The sequence below is a fragment of the Thunnus thynnus genome, chromosome 22 (assembly GCF_963924715.1).
Source record: "Thunnus thynnus chromosome 22, fThuThy2.1, whole genome shotgun sequence".
NCBI lineage: Eukaryota > Metazoa > Chordata > Actinopteri > Scombriformes > Scombridae > Thunnus > Thunnus thynnus.
In genome coordinates this window covers 9,463,277-9,485,803 of record NC_089538.1, presented here as the reverse complement: position 1 = coordinate 9,485,803, position 22,527 = coordinate 9,463,277, and the positions used below count along the sequence as shown (strand labels likewise).

The window sequence follows — 22,527 nt, the reverse complement described above, 5'->3', positions numbered from 1 at the left end:
ATGAAATCGCGTCCATAAGTGTACTTTTAAAAGCGTTTCTTTATTACACCTTTGATGGTAACACTGGTGGGTTTTATGTTATTCCATTAAAAAAATATAGAGAGAGCTTTCGTGGCGTTATTGTAAGCTAGGACCTTGTGACAGACAGAGCCAACCTTGTGTAGGTAAAAAGGTGACTCGTTTTATTGGATGTTAGTCAAGTACAGGCAAACTCATGTATTAATATGTAATGTACTGATGTATCAGCTTCTCCAGTATCCCACAAAGATAGTTGATAGATAATAAACCACTGGAAGACCAGCTTTACAAAGAAAAATACTGTATTGTGTGTGGAGCTCTTTATCCATTTACAGGTTACACATGGATGAATTCAGCCACAGCTACTGAGCTGGAGAAAGTTCAGCAATCACATTCACAAGTCCCACACCTGAGTGGTTCCCTCCAGTTGGATTTTTACATTTCACTAGTAGTCACTGTAATAATTTACTTCACTGAAGTACGCTTTCTCTGAGTTCAAGTGTAACATGGCAGTAGGATATAATATAAAACATGTTAAAAGGCTAAACATAGATTTCACTTCAGACAGTGTAATGCTTCATGCACATTTCCAAGCCATTTTTACATGCATTCACCCAACATTTACCCAACAAATTTGTCAAGGGGATTTGCAAAGGGGTAGAATAAAAACAAAAAAAACCCACAGGCTATGCATATTCAGAGATTTCATTTGTCCTTTTTTATTGTGGAACATACAATTATTTTTTGGTCTCCACCACAACTGATTAAGCAGAACAGGGTAATAGTAAGAAAGAAGTGCTCCTTTTTTCTAATCATTCACATCATTGTAGTTCTTTTAAAACCAGCTGGCAACACTCCCCCACCTTTGATGGATCAGATACTGATGAGTATTTAGAAATCTGAGAGTTGACCCCCAGGGAGCGGGCCAGGTCCTGGGCTGTCTGGTCTGAGGCCACAGTTGTTCCCAAGGCCACCAGCAGCCTAAACACAGCTTCCTTGTCTTGTACCGTCTCCAGAGCTCTACTGGCCACAGACAGGCACTGGGCCTTGCCCTCGAGATCAGACTGGCTGTGCAGGCAGCTGGCGTAGTTAAGCACCAGGGTGGCCAGGGCAATGTGGATGTTCTTATTGCAGACAGTGGCCAGGTCAGCAGCACGTGAAAGTACCGTTTCACGCTGTGACATGAGGAGTGCTCGGCCATGCCTACCACTAAAGCAGTTACACAGAGTCCGAAGTGCCAACATTTGATTGGCAGGACGGCCCTCAGGCCTCATCATGCTCAGCAGGTGGTTGCACAGCTGGACTCCCTCTGCCTCTCCACAGAGGGTCTCGTTAACCTGAGGGTGGCGCACTGCCAGTCTCATAATGTCCAGGACTGGAAACACAATGTCTAGGAAAGAAGGTGGAGTTTTGTAAGTGACCAGTAACGTGCTGGTGAACCTTAAAACATTTTTATCTTTCTGTTTTAGAGAACTGCTTAGAAGAAATGAACAAAAATGAAACAAATGACAAAAAAATATTTCATAAATTGAGTTGGAATGTTGTTGTTGTACCTTCAGGCCAGTGAGAGGCCTTCCAGAGCAGGTTGATCTCTTGGATGGTCGGGGGAGGCTCAGAGGAGTTGGGCCCACACACAGTCACCAGCAGCCTCTGGAGGCTTTCCAGAATTTCTTCAGAGAGCTTGTGCTCCTGAGGGGCACCTCCATTCAGCTCCTTCAGCTTAGCTGGTGAGAAAAGAACAAATCAAGAGATAGACAGTGAGGAAATTTTGACAAATTGCAAAAGAAGATTTTGAAACAATCACTTTTTAAACAACATAATATACAGTATTTACTTTTACAACAAAATGTATACAGTTTAAAAGTATACTATGCAAGATTTTCCTAAAAAAAACAAAAAAAAAAACAATGTATAGACTCATACAAAAATAATCCCTTTCAATTATCACTTATGACCCACTAGAAGTGTGTGGCAGTGTATGTCTCTACAGAGACTCTGCCCTCTGCCTGTATTTTCTTATTATTTTGCTGTGTTTGGAAAGTTTCTGGACGTCAACCTTTGGGCAGTGGGTGTGTAGCACCCAGCCAATAACAGCGCAGGGTGTGAGGTCGGGACTCGTAGCATAGCGACCAGATTACCTCACTGTCTCGGTCTCACTCCTCTGCTCTCTGTCTGTGTGCCTGTTTGACTGAGGGTAGAGCTGAGCTACACACACACAAACACACACACATATACATGCAGGGCTGCAGTGGACGGGATGAAGCATGCGTTTCGGCTGCAATCACACAAAATCCGGCAATGCGGCACCTTCCTACGGGGCTGTGTGGAGATGTGAGCGTGTTTATTTGTGCTTTAGAACGTAACCACTGTGAAACAATCAGAAAATAATGTTCCCAGTTATCTGATTCACTGCTTTGTTGTCGCTAGCGCCGCTCCCTCTCTTCAGTCACTATCTAGCTCACTCGACCACTGTTGCTCTCTCTCTCTCTCTCTCTCTCTACTGACAAATCCTGCATAGTATGCCTGAAAGTTTTAAGGCTCTCAAAACCAATTATTACTGTGCCACTATTACATTGTTTTACACTACACATTATTACTACATGATGTGCAACAAGTTATAAATTATAACAATACTAATAGTAATGTGTTAATAGAAACGTCATATCAAAATATTACATCATTAGATTAAAACATGTTATACGACTGAATGGTTTCTTCACATTGTATATAACAGTGTTGCTATTACCTTGCAAGGTAGCTGGATTCACGAGATCACAAGATCACACGAGAATCCATCTTGTCAGGCTTCAAGTTACCACTGGTGGTTCAGACCAATCAGCGTTCTATGAGGAACTACTGGCAGCTACGGGTGTGGTTTAGGTGTGACAACAGCAAGAAGTGACTGTTCATTCGAAAACAACAATGGCAGCTCCTAAAGAGGTTAGCTTAGATGCTGCTGTAGCATCAGTTACATCAGAACTGGAGAGTGTGTTATACACATAGCTACACCGACTTGCGACTTCAGACTGCGACTTCTTGTTGTGTTTCCTCTTTGGCGCTGTCCTACTACGTCACACGGTTCGCTGATTTGATTGGTTGAAATTAGCCGTGATAGACGGTGATAGACAGATGGTTGATCCAACCACCTGCCTAGTATTTTTTGAAAGTGCCTGCCCTTTTCCAAACTGTTTACAAGGATGATGGTTATGTGTAACAAACCATCTGACACATCAGTTTAGTGTTGCTACATTTAATATCAGAACTTAAATTGGATTTTTTCGCTTGTTTTATGCGGATGTCCAATCAGTGTTGATGGTAAATGTAGTCAATTGAAGCAATAAATTCCTCAGTGCGTGCTATATTGACCAAAAAGCTGAGTTTTCCTGCTTGCAGAGCCATGCTGGCAGTGCCTACATGTACAAGGATGCATTGCGCACGAGCTTCTGATGCCCAACCTCTAAACCCACTCTGGTTCGAATGAATATGGCTGAATATCAGCAAAAACACTGTAAAATGTATCCTCGTCCATAACATCCTCTGCCCTCTTATTTTGGGATGCCATTTTCGCTGCAACAACTGCAGGCGTTTTTCACATTATATCCCTAATTTGGATAGCAAGAGATAAGGTTAAAGATCGGTGAAATGGTCCTTTAACAAGCCATTTAGCTTAATTATTAAACGTCTTTAACTTACAATAACATGTCTAGGGGAGGTTTCTATGCTTCATTTCGAGATCTATCTACATGTCAGACTGAGGTAAATCTACACAGACATTATCAATTGCTACAAAGTTCTTAATTGAGCCTTTAATATATATATTTCAAAAGAAAGTCATCTCATCTAGTGAAATCATGTTTTGTTCAGATGAATCTTGTTGCGCTCCACTAAATATAAGAAAATACCTGACTAGCATGGCTTTATTTAGACTGTAGTGGCACATCATCAAACCCATACTTAAAAAGCTCACCAAGGATCTGCGAGGTATTGGCTTGATCAAAGGTCACACCATCACTCTTGGGGAAGTAGATGTTGGTTGTCTGTCTGAGGGCTGCAGAGGAGTAGGCACCTCCACCTGCCGAGTAGGGAGGAGTATGATCCAATGAGCGCTCAGTAGTTAAAGAGTTAAAAACAAAACACAATTGCCTTGTACTGTTTTCATACAGGAGAAATACATAGAACATTGGTCTACCACTGAACATTCAAGTTCCACTTAGCCTATTCATATAGGACTGCTTAGTGTGAATGAATCCCTGGTCCTGGACCTCATTATCTCATTTGTTCAGGTGTGTTGGTTTTGCTTTGTCTTTCGTTTACATCCAAAATTCAGTGGTTCCTTTATGTAAGAGGCTCACCTGTGAAGGGATCTGCCACACCTACAGGAGCACTTGGGTTTGGACCTGACCCTGGGATGTAACGACCAGAGCCTGTAGAGAGAGAGAGAGAGAGAGAGAGAGAGAAAAAAAACAGCTGTGAAAAATGCAATCGCTGGTCGTGCTCAGATTGAAAAAAATCTTATGGTAAATAAACACACTGTACCTGTGAAGGGATCAGCTCCAACACCTGACCTACCATCAGAGGCCCCGGGGATGTACCGGGCTCCTCCTGTCAGATAAAGAGACAAAAGCACAGAGTTAAGATCTTACACACAATAACCACAAGATTGATAACTGCTACTGCAAAGAGGACCAACAAGCTCGAGTATGTATGTTTCGGCCTCACCAGTGAATGGGTCACCACCACTAGGCTGGGCTGGTCCAACTACATGTCCTTTGGTGTTCTCTATGATAAAATTGGCAACCTGGTCGAGGAACATGGGGCTGAGGTCATTTTTCTGCAAAAAGTTGTGTGCTGTCAGCCAGGGGTCCTCGGACACATTGTAAGGCAGCTTCATGGATGGCCCTCCCTCGTTCACGTCGATGGTGAAGACGTAGTCGTACTCCTGAAGGGAGATCAGGAGTCACAAATAGCTGCTCTCATGCATACAGTGTTCAGTTCATCATCACCAAGCTTGGGGCCTTACCTTTCCTTCATACATCACACTCTTAGAGGTCTGTTGGTTTGAGCCTCCAACCACATCTCCGATTTTCATCCAGCGGCCGTCACTGACACTCCACTGGTATGCCTCCACCTTCTGTCCATCTTTGATCAGCCGTGTCTGTCCGTCACGATTCCCTGGAGGAAATAAGCCAACAAAACCATCTTGATCCAGAAAGAAAATGGTATTTTCTCCTTATCAGAACATAATAGTAATACATACATATATTATAAGATGAATAAGAAACAATTTAATACCAGGCTCATTGAGGTGTTCCCTTCCAGGAAGGTCCTCCATTTTGATGTCTCCAAGGTCGCCTGTCTTGGGGTCAATGGTGGCTTTGGAGAGCTCATTCTCAAAGGCCTGTATGTCCTCTGCACTGGCCATGCGGTCCTCAGCTTCCGTAAACACACGGATAATGCCATCACTGTAGCCAGAAGAGCAGCGTCAGAGTTAGCCACAAAACTACTGATTATTCTCTGTTCATCTTAGAATCTCCATCATGTTGTGTGAATGCAACATTATAAACAAGTGAGTGAGGTGAAAGAATGATGTTGGAAACGAAAGCAATGAACAAGGTGTTTAAATATTCATGGTGTTACAAATGGAGTGAGAGGATGATGATGATGATGAAATGATTATGGATAGACTGCACATTAGCATGCAGTTCCGTTACCTGGCTCCTACAGCTATATCACCATTAGGTAGAATACAGCAACACCAGACAGACTGGGCAGGCAAGCGGATGGTCTGAGAGCACTCTCCCTTCCTCCATATCCTCAAAGTCCTGTCCTCTCCTGTGCTTACAAAATCTGATGGCAAAAGCAGAAAAGTGATGGAAAAGTGGTGAGCCAAATGCCATCTGCAGCAGGAAAACAAATGGATGTCGGTTCTATAAATAAATAAATGTAATTTAAGGAGCATTTTGAAGCACCATTGTGACACATTTGTCTTTCTGTCCGTTTGAAATTTGCAGATGTGACAAACGGCATTACATTTTCTGAACATATGTTTTCATGAACACACCTTGGCAATTGGGGAAGACGTCTATGTTGTAGATGTAGTTGGTGTGGCTGTAATACACCTGTACACATTCTCCTGTCACCAGCCACCTTCTGATACTAGTGTCATTGCTGCAAGAGAAGAACTCAGCACTGCTGATCACTGCTAGTCCCCTTACACAGTCCTCGTGGCCTTCAATGCAAGAGAAAAAAAAGGTTGTGTTGTTTTCATAGCTTTAACATATAAAGCCTCTGGACATCACACAGGTGTATAGATTTTTTAAGCCGATTATCTAAATAAATTTCCACATATTTCATTTATTCACGCTGTCAACACCTGTCTGCATGTTTGTAACTTTTTTTAGTGCAAACAAGTCTAATTAAAAAGCGAAGACATATTTTTTTTGTTGGTTTTTTTTTCCCCACTTATGTCAACCAACCGCAAACACTCACCTTCAAACGTCTTCTCACATCGACCAGCTTTCCAAAGTTTTATGGTCTTATCTGCTGATCCAGACAGCATAAGGCCTTGTTCAGGTAAGATGGCCACTGCCCACACTGCTGCAGAGTGGCCCTGCAACAATATTAACAAGCACAAATTCTGCTAAGTCACACTGCCCAATCATGTTTTCACTTGCAGTGGCTACCTACATGAAACAATATTAAGTAATATTTTATATGTTATAAGTCAAGTAAGTAAAATCAGTCTACTACTATCAATTTCTGTTTTGGAAACCTTGTAAAGGACGAGATCAGAGCTTCAGCATACCTGCAATGTCATCATGCACTTCTCATTGAGCCAGACTTTGGCTGTAGTGTCCCAGGAGCCACTCAAAAGTGTCCCAAACTTCCCAGAAGACAGACTGCAAACTGTGGAGATAAAACATTTTTAAGCTGGGCCAGTAAAACTTTTAGAATACTTGACATTAATGTCACACATAACAGTACTTCAGATAAGATGACCATTGGTGTGTACACATCCTCAGAATGTATTGCAGAACACAACTCACCTGTATTTTTGTGACCTTTGAGAGTGAACAGGGGTTGTGGGTGGTCCATAGTGAAAACACAAATATTATTATCATGTCCACCTGTGGCAATAAGTCCTCGAGGATATGTTTCACTTGGCGCAATTACGCATACACAGGATACAAAGTTAGAGTGGCCAGACATACAATGCATCTCTGTGAAGCCTTTGTCAGGGCTGTCAAGAGGGGGCAGAGAAAAGAAAAGATATCGTAAGTCAAGTTGCTTATGTAGGAGCAAGTAGTTGACAATTATGTGCCTGCTAACAATATAAAAAGGCTCAATAAGTCAGCAGACAGATGATCTGTAAACACTTTAAATCTGGTGAACTTTGGTAAGTACTGGAACACCCGCGCTGTGTATGTGTAGAGTTGTAGTTGAATGAATGACAAAGCTAATTTGAGTAGCAACTCGCTCACTAGCCAGCTACCACCGCTAATTCGCATTTATAACTGATAAATAAGTTCAGTGGGGGTAGTTATCGGGCTTGTTACTTTATTATAGTCTGGACGACATGTCTAAAAGCATAGCTACTTAAAAATGAAACAATTCGTGGCCAACCATCGCAATTAGTTAAGTCAGTAGCAGGCTAATGCTAGCTACCTTGAGTTTGGTACCCAGACCCTTCCGGTTCGGTCTCTGGACACAGACACGAAAGCTCCGTCTGGAAAAACAGCAGCTGCAAGTCCTCTAACGTCCATTTCATGGCCGGGAATGGAGCACCTGAGTTTGTATGAGTTGGATGATGCCATTTCGCCTCCACAACACGATGAAAATAATACAGCAGTGTTCAGCTAAGTGGCGTTGCTGTCAACAAACACCGCTAATGCTAACGGAAGTTGAATTACGTCATTTGTGCCGAATGCTGTAACAAATTGAAAGAAGTACAAAATTGTGCATATTTATATCCTACCAAAAACAAGTCTCAAATATGATTTCTTTTAAATGAAGAAGACACAACTACTACTACTATCTATTTTATGAATGCCAGTAGACATCAGGATTCAACAGCCAAGGATGTAATACTGTACTATGAAAAGAAAAAACAGAAAGTTCAACCGACTGTTTTGTTTTTTATTCATTTTACTGGAAAGATTTCACATCCATTAATCCAAATTATCGAGGTCTCGCCTCTCGTTTGAACGTATCATGATTGAATTTGGAAAGTATATTGAGTCTACAACTTATAAACATGGGCACATCCCTCCATCAATCAATCAATCAATCATGCACGCAAGAAAATAAAAACGATAAAATAGATTCAAAAGCTATATCAGTAATAGTAGTAAAATAGAATGAAATAAAACTAGATGAATAGATTAAAAAGACTAAACAAAACAAAGACAAATAAAATCGATAACAATTAGTGTGCTTCAAGATTTTTTTTTGAAGAAATCTGCTTTTACTGCCTACCTTTTCTGTTTAGTTATTTTTCTATCTATTTATTTATTATTATTACTTTTACCCTTTTTCCTGTTACCATGTTGACTGTATCAACAAACTGAAAGTGAAGTCATGTCCTTTATGTTATCTTTATTTCATTATGATGCCTAATAGTTTTCTGTTATTGTATTAATGTCACACGTTGTAAGTGACGCTTTCTATAAATAAAGCGATGGGGGGGGGGGGGGGGGGGGGGATACACCGAATATCGTTTAATTAAGTGGTTCTCAAAGGGGGGTCTGGGGACCCCCAAGGATCCTTGAGAGGGGGTCCCCAGCAAAATGGGGGATAGATTAATTTCACTAATATTTTATTCAGTAGAAGTTAACCCAATTAGAGAATGTGTAAGAATGAGTAATGATGGAATTCTAGACTTAATCATATCTGACAACAAATATCTTCACTGGTACAACATCTTATCAGTTACAGGTTCAATGGCCTATTACGTATCAATTTGGGCGTCCTTGATATGAAAAGATTTGAGAGTAACTGGTTTAAAATCAATGATGGTGACGTGAACGTTCACGCCATTATCAGTAAGAATGTCTGCTGATAAATATTTATTTTTAAAAAGCACACGAGGAATAAAACTGCCTGCCTCCACTTGTGTTAACCATGTTTGACCAGAAGGCGGCAGCAGACTGCTTTTCCTGTGGTGCACTGCGTCCACCGCCTACCTGCCCTACACAGCTTTATCAAGTTACCCCTAACAACCACGAGTCAACAGGAAACAGAGAATGTTGCAGTTAAAATAAAAACCTGAAGTAGCACATCAGTCCACAAAGGGTTTTTTGGGGTTGTTTTTTTTTTTGACAACTAGAACAATAAATTGTAGCAAAACATCAGGCTTATATATGAGCCTCATGTGAAAACATTGGACAGGCGGTTGCCTGCATCATAAAATGGAATAATAGGGATCTTAAGGCAGTGATAGGCAAATATTGATTGATTGTATTGATTTATTAGGACAGTGTACAGTTTTTAACATAAAAGATGCACTGCACCGGAGTTTGTTCAACGCTAATTTACATCCAATCAAAACATATAACAGCACAACAACAAACAATACAAAGCAAAAAAACACACAGAACACACCATACAAAATACAAAATACAAAGCTACACACAACAGCACATCACATACACCCACAATGTCAATTAGAAATTAATAATGTAAACTTGTCAAATTAAAAGCAAGACTACCTGTGCTAATGAGAAGACCATAGATTAAGTTTAGACTCAGTGGTCACAGAGCTGATTGGTCTTTAGTAGATTTTCTAATTTGGCCTTGAATGTGTTGATTGAACTGCAGTTCTTCATATCATTAGGTAGGGCATTCCACTGAGTTGTGGTTTTCAAAGAGAATAGTGACCTCTGGGCCAAATCTGGCCCTGTAGAAAAAATATTGGGCCTCCTGATGAAAGTTTTGACTTTAGTTTTAATTTGCAACTTTTTACACAATTTTCACAAATCTGCTGTAGATAACAAAATAAATGCAAGACTCTTGTAAAAACCAATTGCAATATAACCTTGTTACATCTATACATGTTTCTCCCACACCATAAAACTATGGTAGCTATTTGAACGGTGCCTGGTGCCGAAATGAAACCTACCAGAAATGAAAGTTTAATGTGTGAATTCTAATAGTTTTAATTCCACAACTTTAGAAAATGCAACCATAACAGATTTGTTCTTCACAAACAAAAATAGTATGTTGATGCCATTTATTCCCCCTCAGATATAATAATATCTTTATTTATATAGCACCTTTAAAAACACAGTTTATAAAGTGCTTCAACAGACAAAACAAAGGCAGTACAATGCAAAGCAAAGACACGACACAGAAAGCAATAACAGGTCTGACCTTAAGAAGACGGCAGCAGAAGACGAAAGAAAAACAATAGAGAGATGATAAAAAGATTAAAGACAATAGAAAGATGATCGAAAGACAACATTACATAAATGCAAGTCTGTAGAAATGGGTTATAAGAAGTGATTTAAAAGAAGTTACTGATTCTGCAAGCCTCATCTCCTCAGGCAGGTTGTTCCAAAGTTGAGGGGTTCTGATGGCAAAAGCACGGTCACTTTTAGATTTAAGCCTCGACTTTGGAACAGCCAGAAGGGTGGGGCCCTTCTGGCTGGCCTGAGGATCTAAGGCTGCGGGCTGGCTCATACAGGGTCAACATATCTGTTATGTAGCTTGGAGCAAGACCCAGATGTGCTTTAAAAGTGATCAGTAAAATCTTAAAATCAATTCTAAAACGCACAGGGAGCCAGTGGAGAGAAGCCAGGATTGGGGTGATGTGATGTTAAAAAATTTCTGTTAAAACCAGTAAGAAGCCTTAACAGTGTTATAAAGTCCTATAGTCCTTAACAGTGTTATAAATCTATTTCATTCTTAAATGAAATAAATGAAAATGAATGAATGAAATTAAGAGAAATGGGGAAAACAAACGAACGAACACAAATAGGCGCCTGCGTTTACACTGCACCGGGTGATGGTCCCCCAATGAATAATCATGAAAAAAACTGACCCCTTGCTGACCCCTGCCTTAAGATAGGCAATACCTGCATTATTATTGTTATTATTATTATTATTATTATTTTATTACTTATTTTTTTTACCACACACAAATGCCTATTATTAACTAATGCATACATAATCCACAGAGATGAATTAACAACTATATCTCAGTTTTACATTCATAACATAGTTTTATATTAAAACTAAAAAAAACTAAAATAATAACGAGATGTGCTAAATGCGGGTCTTTCAGAGTGCTGGATATTGTAAATCAATATGTGTTGAATATTTTCCCACCGATACGTATTTCTCACATTCTTGGTTTTTAATAAAATCAACCGGAAATTGTCCATGTTTGAATGAAGTCAATGATTGCGCTTAGACTGTCACGATCCGCCCTACTCTGCCTCTGATTGGCTTATCCTGATATTCTTTCCCTAAATCTAACCAATCTCACTCCTCATGCTTAAACCTAACCAATCCAACCAACGAAGGTAACGAGAACTAGCCAATCAGAGGAAGAGGAGGGCGGGTCGTTACTTCGCCATCCTAGGAAAAAAAATTGGCGTCCTGTGCGGAGGCTCGGATGAGGAAGTAGCTACACTGACACTTGCGCTGAATAGGACAGCATCAAAAAAAGTATGTATGTTTTCAGTTTAGGTAATGAAATCATGATTGATGCTGAATTGTGTTAGTTGGATATGAACGCGAGTGATTAGCCCGCTAATGTGAGCTAACACAGTCAGGCTACAGTGCCAAGCCCATCACGGCTGTCAGTGTGTTATCAGTGGTATGAAGGATGGGGAAGGCGAGGCTTTGCTATAACAAGGTTTTCAGTACATGCTAGCAGGGTTATGAAAGGCTGTTTATGCTGTCCTCGACTGTGTGTTTGTGTTATTGGAGCAGATAATGCTAATGCGAAGAATCTGCTGAAAGGCAATTAAGGTTGAGGATGCTCACAAACACCTGCTCCAGTACAGCAGGCCTGTGTTCATTTCATAACCAATTCATTGTTAGATCCTCAATCATGCTAATTAGCCTTAGATCAGTCTTAATAAAGATCTATTTTTACTGTCATGTAGCAGTTACTAAAGGGATATGTCATTATTTTGTAATTGATAATTTATTGGAAAAAACAATTTAATACCTGGAAACTAATGGTTACTCAGATGATGATGGTGTCATAGGCTGACACACAGGTAGGACAACAAGCACTATTAAACCTGTATGTCAAGTTTATGTTGACATACATGTTTTAAGATGTATATAAAATACTCTACTTTGAATGATAATTTATGTCTGATATATTTTTTTTTCCACAAGAAAGTTCAATTATCTTGTTAAAATCCATAAATTGGCATCTACTCCTTCTACCTCATTAAAAAATCCACATCACACTTGTGTAAGTTGAATATTGAACCAGGATTGGCTTCCAAACTATTTGTGATGTCACAAATCCTGCTCCTAGGTACACTCTTTAAAATGAGATTTTCATTGAGCACAGACGAAATATCATCTTTCAGCCAATGAATGTGAAAACAGCCTTCTAGTGTCAAACCGCACATACACGATTCTGCACAATGAAGTTCACACACTGAACTGTAGGAACAAGAAGCAAAACATTTTTGAGTGGAGGGGGGGCTGTAAGCATGTGTGAGAGAGCAGGGGATTTGAGCAAATGTTCACTTTGTCAGCAGCTCCTGTCTGTTTTCTGGATATCTATTTCATCAAAACTTACATGGAGATTTCTATCTGTTTTGTGTGGTTAACACACTGTAGTTCTCCGCAGGGTCCCAGCAGCCATGAAGCTTCGACTGCACTTTGTGGTAGACCCCATGGGCTGGCTGTGCATCAGCGTGGTATTTGGAATCTGGCTCTACAACACTTTCTTTATTCCAAAACTGGTTCTGCTACCACACTACAATGAAGGACACATCCCATGGGCCATAGTTGTTTGTGAGTATCCCTTGTTTCCAATATAGGAATGTCTTTGTTGAGACATCAGAGATCAAAAATCAAATTTCTCAAATGTTTGGTAGGGATCACTAAAAAAAAGTCACTGACATTTCCGACTAGTAGAATTGAATGTTGTGTTTCTTCAGGTTATTACATAGCATCAGCACTCTGCATAGCAGCCCTGTTCAGAGCTTCCACAGCAGATCCTGGTCGTCTCCCTGTGGACCCCCACATACCTCACTCTGGTATGGAAACAGAAAAGCCCGCCTCATTATATTCACTTCTTAACTCCTCTCCTCTACCCCTTCTAAAGTTTGTAGTAAAAGTTCCAAAAATTACATTATTGGAGCACATTTATTACAGTGAGGAATATCACTGTTATTACTTCTCATTCTTTCAATAGAGCAAAGGTTTGAATGTGATATTACTGTGCAAACATGTCAGCTCTAACCAGTACTACCGGTAAAATCAGTGTAAATCTACTGATTATTATCTCTATGTTGCAGAGCGAGAGCACTGGGAGTTGTGCAACAAGTGCAACTTAATGAGACCCAAAAGGTCCCACCACTGCAGTCGTTGTGGCCATTGTGTACGCAGGATGGACCACCACTGTCCTTGGTAAGTATACACACACTCACATGTCAGAAACCTACCCAACCCAAAATCTGAGTTCACAGCTGATGTGATGCTTGTATTCATTGGCAGTGGTACAGTTTTCATAGCTTATCATGTAATATTACTACAAAGTCAAGACATTTTCCACACACAGTTTTGCCTGTATGTCAGACAAATGTTGACCTGCATTCATATTAATTATGCATGTATGTATTTATCTATGATGGCATAAATCCTGTATAAATATCTTATATAAATCATAAAAAATATATAAGGATTTTCAGACTTCTGCTGAGAATATACCACATATATGGTTCTGTTTGCACAAAAGACTGTCTCTGCAGCTTCAGTCCAGATCGTATTGGTCCAACACTGATATAAAAAACTATACAAGATGATTAGATAGATCCTGTTTATTTCCTTCCAGGATCAATAACTGTGTGGGAGAAGACAACCACTGGCTCTTCCTGCAGCTCTGCTTCTATGCTCAGGTCCTCAGTTTGTTCACCCTGGTGCTGGACTTCTGCCAGTACTATTACTTCCAGCCACTGACAGGACTAGATCAGGTACACACTGCAGGAAAATGATAGTTGAAATAATGTTTTAGAACTTACACACCGTATTTCAGACATGTACGTATGCCCAGCTGTTTCCTGAAAACGTTGACACTCATCAACTATACAGTAGATCAGAATAGGCATTTCTTTTTCTCATTTTTAAGCTAAATGCTTTGTGACACCTTGAAACAGTCAACTACAACACTTGTAACTATAAAAGTCAATAATTTACCATGAAGAGGTCATTCCATACAGCTTTAAGATTTTAAGATTAAAGGATGATAGGGATACACTAATGGTTTGCCGTTTTCTTTTTTCCGCTGCCAGGAGAAGTTTACAACACGCCATGAACTGGCTTTACTGCGTGTGTCAGCACTCATGGGTATGGTCATGTTTGGCGGCATGACTAGCTTGTTTTATACTCAGATGACGGGCATCCTCTCTGTGAGTACTGACTAATGACTAGAAGACTTATTATCTTGTTTCACATGACATTCACAGCCACAGTTACGGTCATGTAATTATGTCGATTCTTAATAGAGTACAGCAGATATTTCCAAGCTAATGTAACAGTTAAGATTTCATCAGTAAGATCTATAAAAAACAGGGGATCTTCTGTAGCAAACAAGGTAGCAGCATACTAATGTTCAGACAGACTAACATGACATAATACACAAAAATAAAACCATCAATGCCAGTAATGCAGTGATCAATAGAAAAGAAACAAGAGAGAGTCGAAGGTCAGACTGTGTGTGTGTGAGAGAATGTGTGTACGCAAGTGTTTGTACCTGCTTTCAGTGGCAAAATCTACTTGTGAGATATCAAGAGTCGCCTTCTTAACATCCTTGGTGACATAACAAAGAAAAAAGTCTTGACATTAAATATTTTATTTACAAATGATTTTTATTAAAAATCAAAGTAATTTACAAGCTGCCATCAAACTCTTTGGCAGAGCGTTAATGTCAAACAAGTCTATACTTTAGCCCCCATGCTGAGGCGAGCTGATATTCAGAAAGTAGGTGTGTAAAGACGGAGCTGTCAACAGGAGCAAAAGATTACTTGAGAAAAGAGAAACAGATAAATGATGCTCACACCATGTTTTTGGCTGATCATGTGACTCTTCTAGCAAGGTCCTGAATAATCCTGTTGGAGAATATTTTGTGAAATAACCCCACTAATTCTGCATTGTCCTTTGCCTTTTCCCACTAACAGGATACTACCACCATTGAGAAAATGGCTCAGTTCTCAAATGAAATGTGAGTCTGCTTAACTCCTAGACTGCATGTGTGAAAGGGGCTTAAGTCTGTGCTAATGTCAGAAATAGTTTGCAGTTGTATTAAAGGAACAGTTCAACATTTTTGGGAAATACACTTATTTGCATTCTGGCAAGGTGTTAGATGAGAAGATTGATACCACTGTCTCTGATCTTCTCAGCTTACAGTTGGCAAGAAAACAAGTAAGGGTATTTCCTAAAATGTTGAACTATTCCTTTAAAATGCTCTCATAATATATGTTTAAATGAGTGTGGGACTGACTTTTTTCTTTATAGCTATGGGGCAAAGAGATCCTGGCAGTGGGCGCTAGCTGAAGTTTGTGGCACTCGCTGGAAAGTCCTGTGGTTGATCCCGCTCCGAAGCAGGCAGGCGCTTCAAGCCAGCCACCACTTTCGCACCCACGTGTAGGCTGGTAGCGCTACAGTACCTCCTACCTGCACAGATGGTAGGTGCTGCCATGTTCAGCCAGATGAAACACTGTATACACACTTAAAGAATCCATCTGCTCGCCTTCACTGTCCTCTTTTGTGCTATGGGAGCTGGGCAGCAGTCTTGGTTTGTCAGTGGACACTCGAAGGTTTTTTTTTTTTTTTTTTATTATAATTTTTATTGCCTTTCTCTACAAGGCCCAGACTGGCAGTGAACAGGGTCAAGAAACGCCTAGGTGACTGATTGGAAGATGTTGCTTTTTTACTCACTGTGACTGCTACTCTCAGCATTTGGAAACCACTTTGATGGCTATTTGCATCAGAACGATGGAAGTCTTTACCTGAAAGCAGCTGGCAAAAGGGACCCTCTCAGGTTACTTTAATAAAGAGCCTTTACTACTGACCTTTAATCAACTAAAGACAAAACTAGGCTAAATCCAGTGTGTCTATTAGAAAGGCAATGTTTTGTATAAAGTTTGTGCCTTGTTTCTTTTAACTATGTCCTTCTTATTTGTCAAGCATGAGCAGTGCTTTTGCTTAATGTTTTCTGGTTGGTGATCTTCCAGTGAAATAAGACTAGTTCGGAAATTTCCTATGAAAAGCAAAGGGATAAGGCATCAACTGCTTTCCTTTAAATGGTAATCACATGATGATTCATGAATGTTTTCTTGCATTACTCTGTGAAAGTTTTATCTGTAAAGTGATGTTTTATCAAGCATGGCCACAGAACAAAGTTGATAACTTGAATACTGACATGTGTGACAGAGGACCAGCCAGGTATGGAGATTTGTAATAGGAAGCAGACAGTTAACACTACACCGTGCCATGATAAAAAAAAAAAGTAGTTAAAAATTAGAAACAAGCTTATACAATCAACCGTAGACTGTAAATGTAGTAGTTAAATTTGCTGTATAATCAAGTTGTTTCTCTGAGTATAACGAACATTGCACAGCCAATTAATGTCATAACCTCATTCATCTACATGTCTGTCTTCAGAGATGTAGTGAAATCCTTATTGAAGGGATTCAAGTCGCAAATACTGTTCTCAAAGCGCAATGTAAATGAATAGTTTGACATTTTGGGAAAAATGCTTATTAGCTTTTTTGTCAAAGATGTGAAAATTGATACCACCCTGTCCTTAAAATACAAGGCTACAGTCAGCAGCTGTTAGCTTAGTTTAGCATAAAGACTGGAAACAGCTAGCCTGGCTCTGTGCATAGCTAACAAAATCCACCTACTGGAACCTGTAAAGCTCACTAATTAACACGTTTACATCTTGTTTTTTTTTAATTTGTACAAAAACGGGAATGTAAAAACGACAAGTTGTGGTCACATTATGTGCAGGGGCAGACTACACCAGAGGTCACTGCTCCCGGCCAAGAAATAGTTACAGCACATAACCTCCAATAAAACTGCAACTTGTCTTTCTTTACACATTGTTTTTTTATATGGATTTAACAGCTAACATTCTAGTTAGTGAGCTTCACTAACTGGCAGAGATTCGCCCTTTTTCTAGTCTTAACTCTAAGCTAACCTAAATGCTAAGCTAAGCTAACTCAGCATCTAACTCTCACGAAAGCAAATAAGTATATGTCCCAAAATGTTGAGCCATTGGTTTAAGTAAGTCTGTTAAGCTTAAGCTTATTTAAGTTGGATCAACCATAGCACTTACAATGTGTTGGTGCAAATGACTTTTGAACAATTGTCTTCTATTTTACACTCCTGTCAATATCATTTGTGATTTATACTTATCATTTTAGTGCTGTAGCAGTCTTAGTCAGGTCTTAAATATGTCTGAACAAGTGGCTTTATAAATATGATCAGTAATACAAACGCTACCAGGTTAGTCTACTTGTGGTGAGCTAGTTCACACAGGACACAACACTGAATATTTATTTATGGTGGTTTTGTTGTAATTTTATGATACTATTTAGAGATTTTATTGAATTCTTTAACAGGACCTTGAGGGAGAGGGTGATTCAGTAAATATCATTACTAGCATAGCGTGGTTATCATTGTCTTTAATACTTGGCAATCTCTTAGCTAATGTGTACGTAAACAATGCTTGCCATGTGGGGGAAATATAACAGTATCCAAGTAGTTTTAAGTGCCTGTTCAGGTTTTACTTTTGCTGCCAATTCTCACACATCATCATCATCAGATTAGTCTCCATACAAGCCAAAGACCTGGGGAAATGTTGCAATAGTCAGCGAGCACTTAATAAATGCATGTTTCACCAAATTTCTGGAGGTAGCGGTTTAATATTATGCACTGATTTTCACGTTAACACACAGTCTGTTTTGCTGCATTAGTGATACTCTTGAAAGAACATCTTCACTTGAAGTTTGTTGTTTTATTTGGTGTGTATCCTTTATTTTATTCATATTTTATATCAGATTGTGTTTGTTGATAACTTTGCTAAGTGTTTTTTATAACTCTGATTCAGGTTCTTGGATGTTTATGTGAATTTGTTTTTTTGTTTGTTGGTGGGTTATGTGAATGTGTGTGATTGACACTAAAAGAAAGGGAGGGTACTGATAAATCACATTAACAGGTTTGTCTTTTAATTTCTGAAAGCAATAAGCATTGTGTATCAGTAAAGCCATCCTTGTTACAGCAGCAAGCAGTGGAAATATATTTAGAGGTATATAAACTGAGTGGATGGGCTTCAGTCATTACACACTAACAAGTGATTCCTGGACTTGAACATTATGTCAATACTTCTGTAACCTCAGCCAAAACTGACACTACTGTTAGCTGCTGTGTGTGTTCGATCAGCAACATGTCAGCCTTAACACCTCATGTCATAATAACAGAGTTAGGTCTTGCGTGTGTTTCAGAGAGGCTGTGCTCACTCACTACCCCTTACAGACATTACCTGGCGTCCCACAGGGCTCCCAGTTTGGACTTCTGCTGTTTTTTTTTCTTTGTTCATTTCTTCTGTTTTGGAATGTGTTTTCAAGCTTTATTTTTTGGAATTCTTGATATACATGGAAACCTCAAACACTGGAACAGTTTTTTGAATTAAGTTAATACACGATGAATATGTTATTAATTTCTTTATGTCTAGCCTATGGTAAATTGTCTATTAATCATACTAGAATGCTGTAATAATTGTGGTTATTGAAATGATCATACAGGTATTCATATTCTAATAAATTAGATTCTGAGCTGATTCTTTTCTTCTTTTTCAACGTGTTGTTTAGCGACCTCCATTTTGAACGCAACTGAAGTTTATACAGATTATAATGAACACAGATTGCCTATTTGTTAGGTGTATATCTTTAGGAAGGACTCTATATTGTATACACTATGTAGGCTAATTATTAGATTAATATAAGATTAGATCAATCTTCGCTTTAGACAAAAGAAAATTATTTTTTTAAATGAAAGACTGAGAGTATATAGCAACATCAAAGTCAAGTTTCCTTGATGCCTCATTTTGTTTGTTTCTCTCAGTATAATTACTATGTGTCAAAACAAGCAGCAGCTCAATTGTCTCATACCAAATGGCTGTTGTCCTGAAAAGTTCTTAAATCTCAGTGAGGCGTGTGTAATGTGTGCATAGCCGTGAACATAATCTATGTGTGTTGTCTGAAATGGTTGTATGTTTTTAACATGCTCTGAACACACACACACACACACACACACAAACATACTGTATTGCCCTCAACAACCCCAAATGACTTGGGCTTATCCAACCAAAAACCAGAAGAGTTCAGTATCCCTGACTAATGTAGGCTCAGCTTAGGATGGAGGTCAAAATGTTTTTTTTGTAGTGTCACAATTTTCTTACACAGGCAAACTAAACTCAAAAATGTTCCTATGTTAATCCAAATAGGTTGCCTTACTTTCCTGCAATTATAATTAGTTTGACATTCTTTAATTGGGATACTCTACCAAAAGTGTCCCTAAAGGACACACGTGAATCCCAATTTGATTATCATTCAAATACAAAGTCTCCATTAAATATGATCAAACATAGCAGCATGATTATGGCTGGGGTCAGATCTTGATGTTGGTGCTTTACAAAATCTTTCAAGATAGTAAACGTGGATTAGTGCAGATAAATTTAAAAAAAAACATAGACAGTACAGTCCTGAAATAAAACCTCAGTTGTTCTTTTTGACACATGGCTTCTCATCTGTGTGCAAATTATTATTTAAATGAACCTTTCTGATATCAGTCACTAATGATTCAAAAACATCTAGCCAGTTCCTCTGAAGAACAGAAACACCAGTTTTATTGAACTTGTACTTGATGTGAAATTTAATTTGTCAATTTAGGCTTTGGGATGATAAAGTTGAATCCAGTCTAGATAATAGAGGCAGCCTGGGTTAAATGTGCTCCTAATCTCTTATAGTGGTTGCTCAACTGGACTAATTAAATAAATGACCACCCGCTAGTTTTATAGTCTATGACATCTGGCTGAACAAAAGAAATAATTAGCCACATGCTTGATAAACATAAACTATGCTTGGAACAGTTATCTCTCAGATACAAGGCTGTCTACCTGTCTAGGATTGGAGTTAGTGGCTTGGCGTGTTCTCCTGCCATTTTGCCAAGCCTAGACAAGGATTAAGTCTCGGAACATAGAATTTATTATCTGATCATTAATTATTGGTTGCATGTTCATTTTATGTCCATATGGGACATATATCCTATATGACATGATGATTAGGATTCTCTCCAACATCAGTTATGCCTTGCTTAGACAACTTTTTCGAGGGGGTATTGCTTTAGTAAAGACCCCACATATTTGACTTGCAACCATTTATAGTTTTCTGTATCCTTTAAAAGACACTAACAAACCAGTCAGCTGTTTAAATCTTTAAAATTAGTTTTTTCACTGACTCTCTGATTCCATTTTGACTTAATAAGAATTATTTTTGTATTATATTTCACTAATACTAAAGGTATAATTACATTTGTTAGACCTCAGCGAGTCATGTGTGTGGGTTGTCAGTGGCAGGTGTCTGCTATTCGTTCCTCCATTTTTTAGCTCCGCAGCTGAACTTTCTGAACATAGAGGTATTGATTGGCCTATTGATTTTCAAATAAGCTCTCATTGTAGAGAGTAGAAATCCAATTAAAAGTTGAACTTGAAACAGTTAATCCAATCAAGACAATGAAATGTATCGATTTCACCCTCAAAATCAATAAGGTGCACACGGCTCTCGTGTGTGAGCTCGGCCCTGCGAACGTTTTCCTTTCTCCAAAAGCATGAGGCACACATTGGGTATCAGCTGAATAATATGTCAGGAATGTTTTTTATCTGCTAAACTATTTTATTTAATTTAAGTGATCAAATTCTTCAAACTGTGTTAAACTCTGTTTTCTGTTGACATTTGCTTTTATACTGATCTTATTATGTATAAAAGTGGTAACCCTTTCCTTTGCCACAAACAAACAAATATGTGTTTTCATATCTGAAGGAGGCAAAATATGGAAATGACCAACATTGTTCTTATACCAAATAAGTAAATACTTCATGTTTTACAAGTTATATGAACACATATTGCTTTTGTCATTCACAGACAAAGAAATGTACAATATTTGATTGATGTTTGGGATCAATAGGGAGGGCCCCATAGAGGTCTAACTCCTTGTCAGACCTCTTATAAACAAATAGATAAAACTCATAAAACTCAAATAACAGAAATTCAGATTACACTAGTGTGGGACTGTCAACACCACCCACACACACCACATATGAACATACATTGCATTAAACCATGTTTTACAGAACAGTTTTAATACATAATTTTGTGTGGCGGACTTCTGATACATGTCATCAGTTCAAAATCATGTTCATACAATTAGAAAAAGCCATGTATTATCAAGTTAATAAAACAATATTAAATATGTTTTGAACTGTTAAAGAGGGCCCACAAAGCCATTATAAATAACACTTATGCATAATAAACATAATAAATTTGCTTTTCAGATGTTGAAAATAACGATATACACTTACTCCAAATGCTTTATAAGTCAGTTTAAAGATTCCTTTTGAATTTATAAGCCACAGTGCTACTTACATATGTAGTCTTTCATCCCTCAGAGTAACATTTGTTCGCCTTTTCTCTGCCATGAGCTGACATTCGCCTCCTATGATGACTGCTGAGTGTCTTATTGTTCTTTGTGTTTAAGAACCAGTTAATTGGCCTACTCCTAATTAGGCTCCTAATTAGTGCTTTATTAAAGTCAGGTGTGCTGTAAAGGTCAACCCTGAACAGGTATTGAATGCAGCTATAGTGCAATCAGCTGTAGGACAAACAAACATATAGTTTGTTGGCTATACTGCAGGTGCTTAATTATTATTTTCACATTTTATAATGAATCACCATTCATAATGAATTTTGAACTGTCTTCTGTGAGATTTAATCCTACATGAGCAAAATAAACTACAATATAATCAAGTAAAATTCTTGTCTTTATTTCCAAACAGTTGTTTTTTCACTTCATTTGTTTGTCATAACTAATGCTAAGTAACTGTTGCTAAGTCCACCCACCTTCCCTGTGGGGAAATCCAGCTGCCACCGAGCCGCCCCAGCGAGGAGGACTGGAATGTGGCAGGAGAGAAAAGGTCTTTTCAACTGGCATTCAGATAACATTTACATGGACACACTAAACGTCTTAATTCGTGTATCA

General features: G+C 38.7%; 2 protein-coding genes and 1 long non-coding RNA gene across 7 annotated transcripts; 1 reads left to right on the top strand and 2 right to left on the bottom strand.

Moving 5' to 3' along the window:
- Nucleotides 1-713: 713 nt before the first annotated feature.
- On the bottom strand, nucleotides 714-7,943 carry plaa (phospholipase A2-activating protein). Its single transcript, XM_067581009.1, has 14 exons — nucleotides 7,684-7,943; nucleotides 7,065-7,258; nucleotides 6,824-6,924; nucleotides 6,508-6,628; nucleotides 6,080-6,247; nucleotides 5,730-5,865; nucleotides 5,311-5,480; nucleotides 5,039-5,190; nucleotides 4,738-4,957; nucleotides 4,555-4,620; nucleotides 4,371-4,442; nucleotides 3,986-4,090; nucleotides 1,572-1,742; nucleotides 714-1,408 (listed from the first exon to the last, which is right to left on the bottom strand). Exons 1-14 carry the CDS (start codon nucleotides 7,830-7,832, stop codon nucleotides 840-842), a joined length of 2,394 nt encoding a protein of 797 aa, XP_067437110.1. The 5' UTR covers nucleotides 7,833-7,943; the 3' UTR covers nucleotides 714-839.
- zdhhc21 (zinc finger DHHC-type palmitoyltransferase 21) lies at nucleotides 7,193-19,051 on the top strand. 5 transcript variants are annotated; one of them, XM_067581011.1, is made up of 9 exons: nucleotides 7,193-7,292; nucleotides 12,836-13,002; nucleotides 13,149-13,247; nucleotides 13,509-13,620; nucleotides 14,045-14,183; nucleotides 14,502-14,618; nucleotides 15,387-15,430; nucleotides 15,724-15,893; nucleotides 16,075-19,051. In XM_067581011.1, the coding sequence occupies exons 1-8, from the start codon at nucleotides 7,231-7,233 to the stop codon at nucleotides 15,854-15,856; spliced, it is 873 nt and encodes a 290-aa protein (XP_067437112.1). In that variant the 5' UTR covers nucleotides 7,193-7,230; the 3' UTR covers nucleotides 15,857-15,893; nucleotides 16,075-19,051. The 5 variants fall into 5 exon arrangements, with proteins under 5 accessions (XP_067437112.1, XP_067437111.1, XP_067437113.1 ...); XM_067581010.1 differs by having other exon boundaries at nucleotides 15,724-19,051; XM_067581012.1 differs by lacking the exon at nucleotides 7,193-7,292 and adding an exon at nucleotides 7,313-7,414 and having other exon boundaries at nucleotides 15,724-19,051.
- LOC137175258 (uncharacterized) lies at nucleotides 14,016-22,403 on the bottom strand. The gene is made up of 2 exons (XR_010925591.1): nucleotides 21,915-22,403; nucleotides 14,016-14,190 (listed from the first exon to the last, which is right to left on the bottom strand). It is a non-coding gene; the product is annotated as an uncharacterized lncRNA (long non-coding RNA).
- Between the last annotated feature and the right edge of the window lie 124 nt (nucleotides 22,404-22,527).

Excerpts from the sequence above, each read along its gene's own strand:
- zdhhc21 (XM_067581011.1), top strand. The coding sequence starts at position 7,231 with ATGCATCTCTGTGAAGCCTTTGTCAGGGCTGTCAAGAGGGGGCAGAGA. Across the intron at positions 13,248-13,508 it reads CCCCCACATACCTCACTCTG|AGCGAGAGCACTGGGAGTTG; the intron begins GTATGGAAACAG and ends TCTATGTTGCAG. Across the intron at positions 14,619-15,386 it reads AGATGACGGGCATCCTCTCT|GATACTACCACCATTGAGAA; the intron begins GTGAGTACTGAC and ends TCCCACTAACAG.
- plaa (XM_067581009.1), bottom strand. The coding sequence starts at position 7,832 with ATGGCATCATCCAACTCATACAAACTCAGGTGCTCCATTCCCGGCCAT. Across the intron at positions 6,629-6,823 it reads AGTGCATGATGACATTGCAG|GGCCACTCTGCAGCAGTGTG; the intron begins GTATGCTGAAGC and ends ATATTGTTGCAG. Across the intron at positions 4,443-4,554 it reads TGGAGCTGATCCCTTCACAG|GCTCTGGTCGTTACATCCCA; the intron begins GTACAGTGTGTT and ends CTCTCTCTACAG.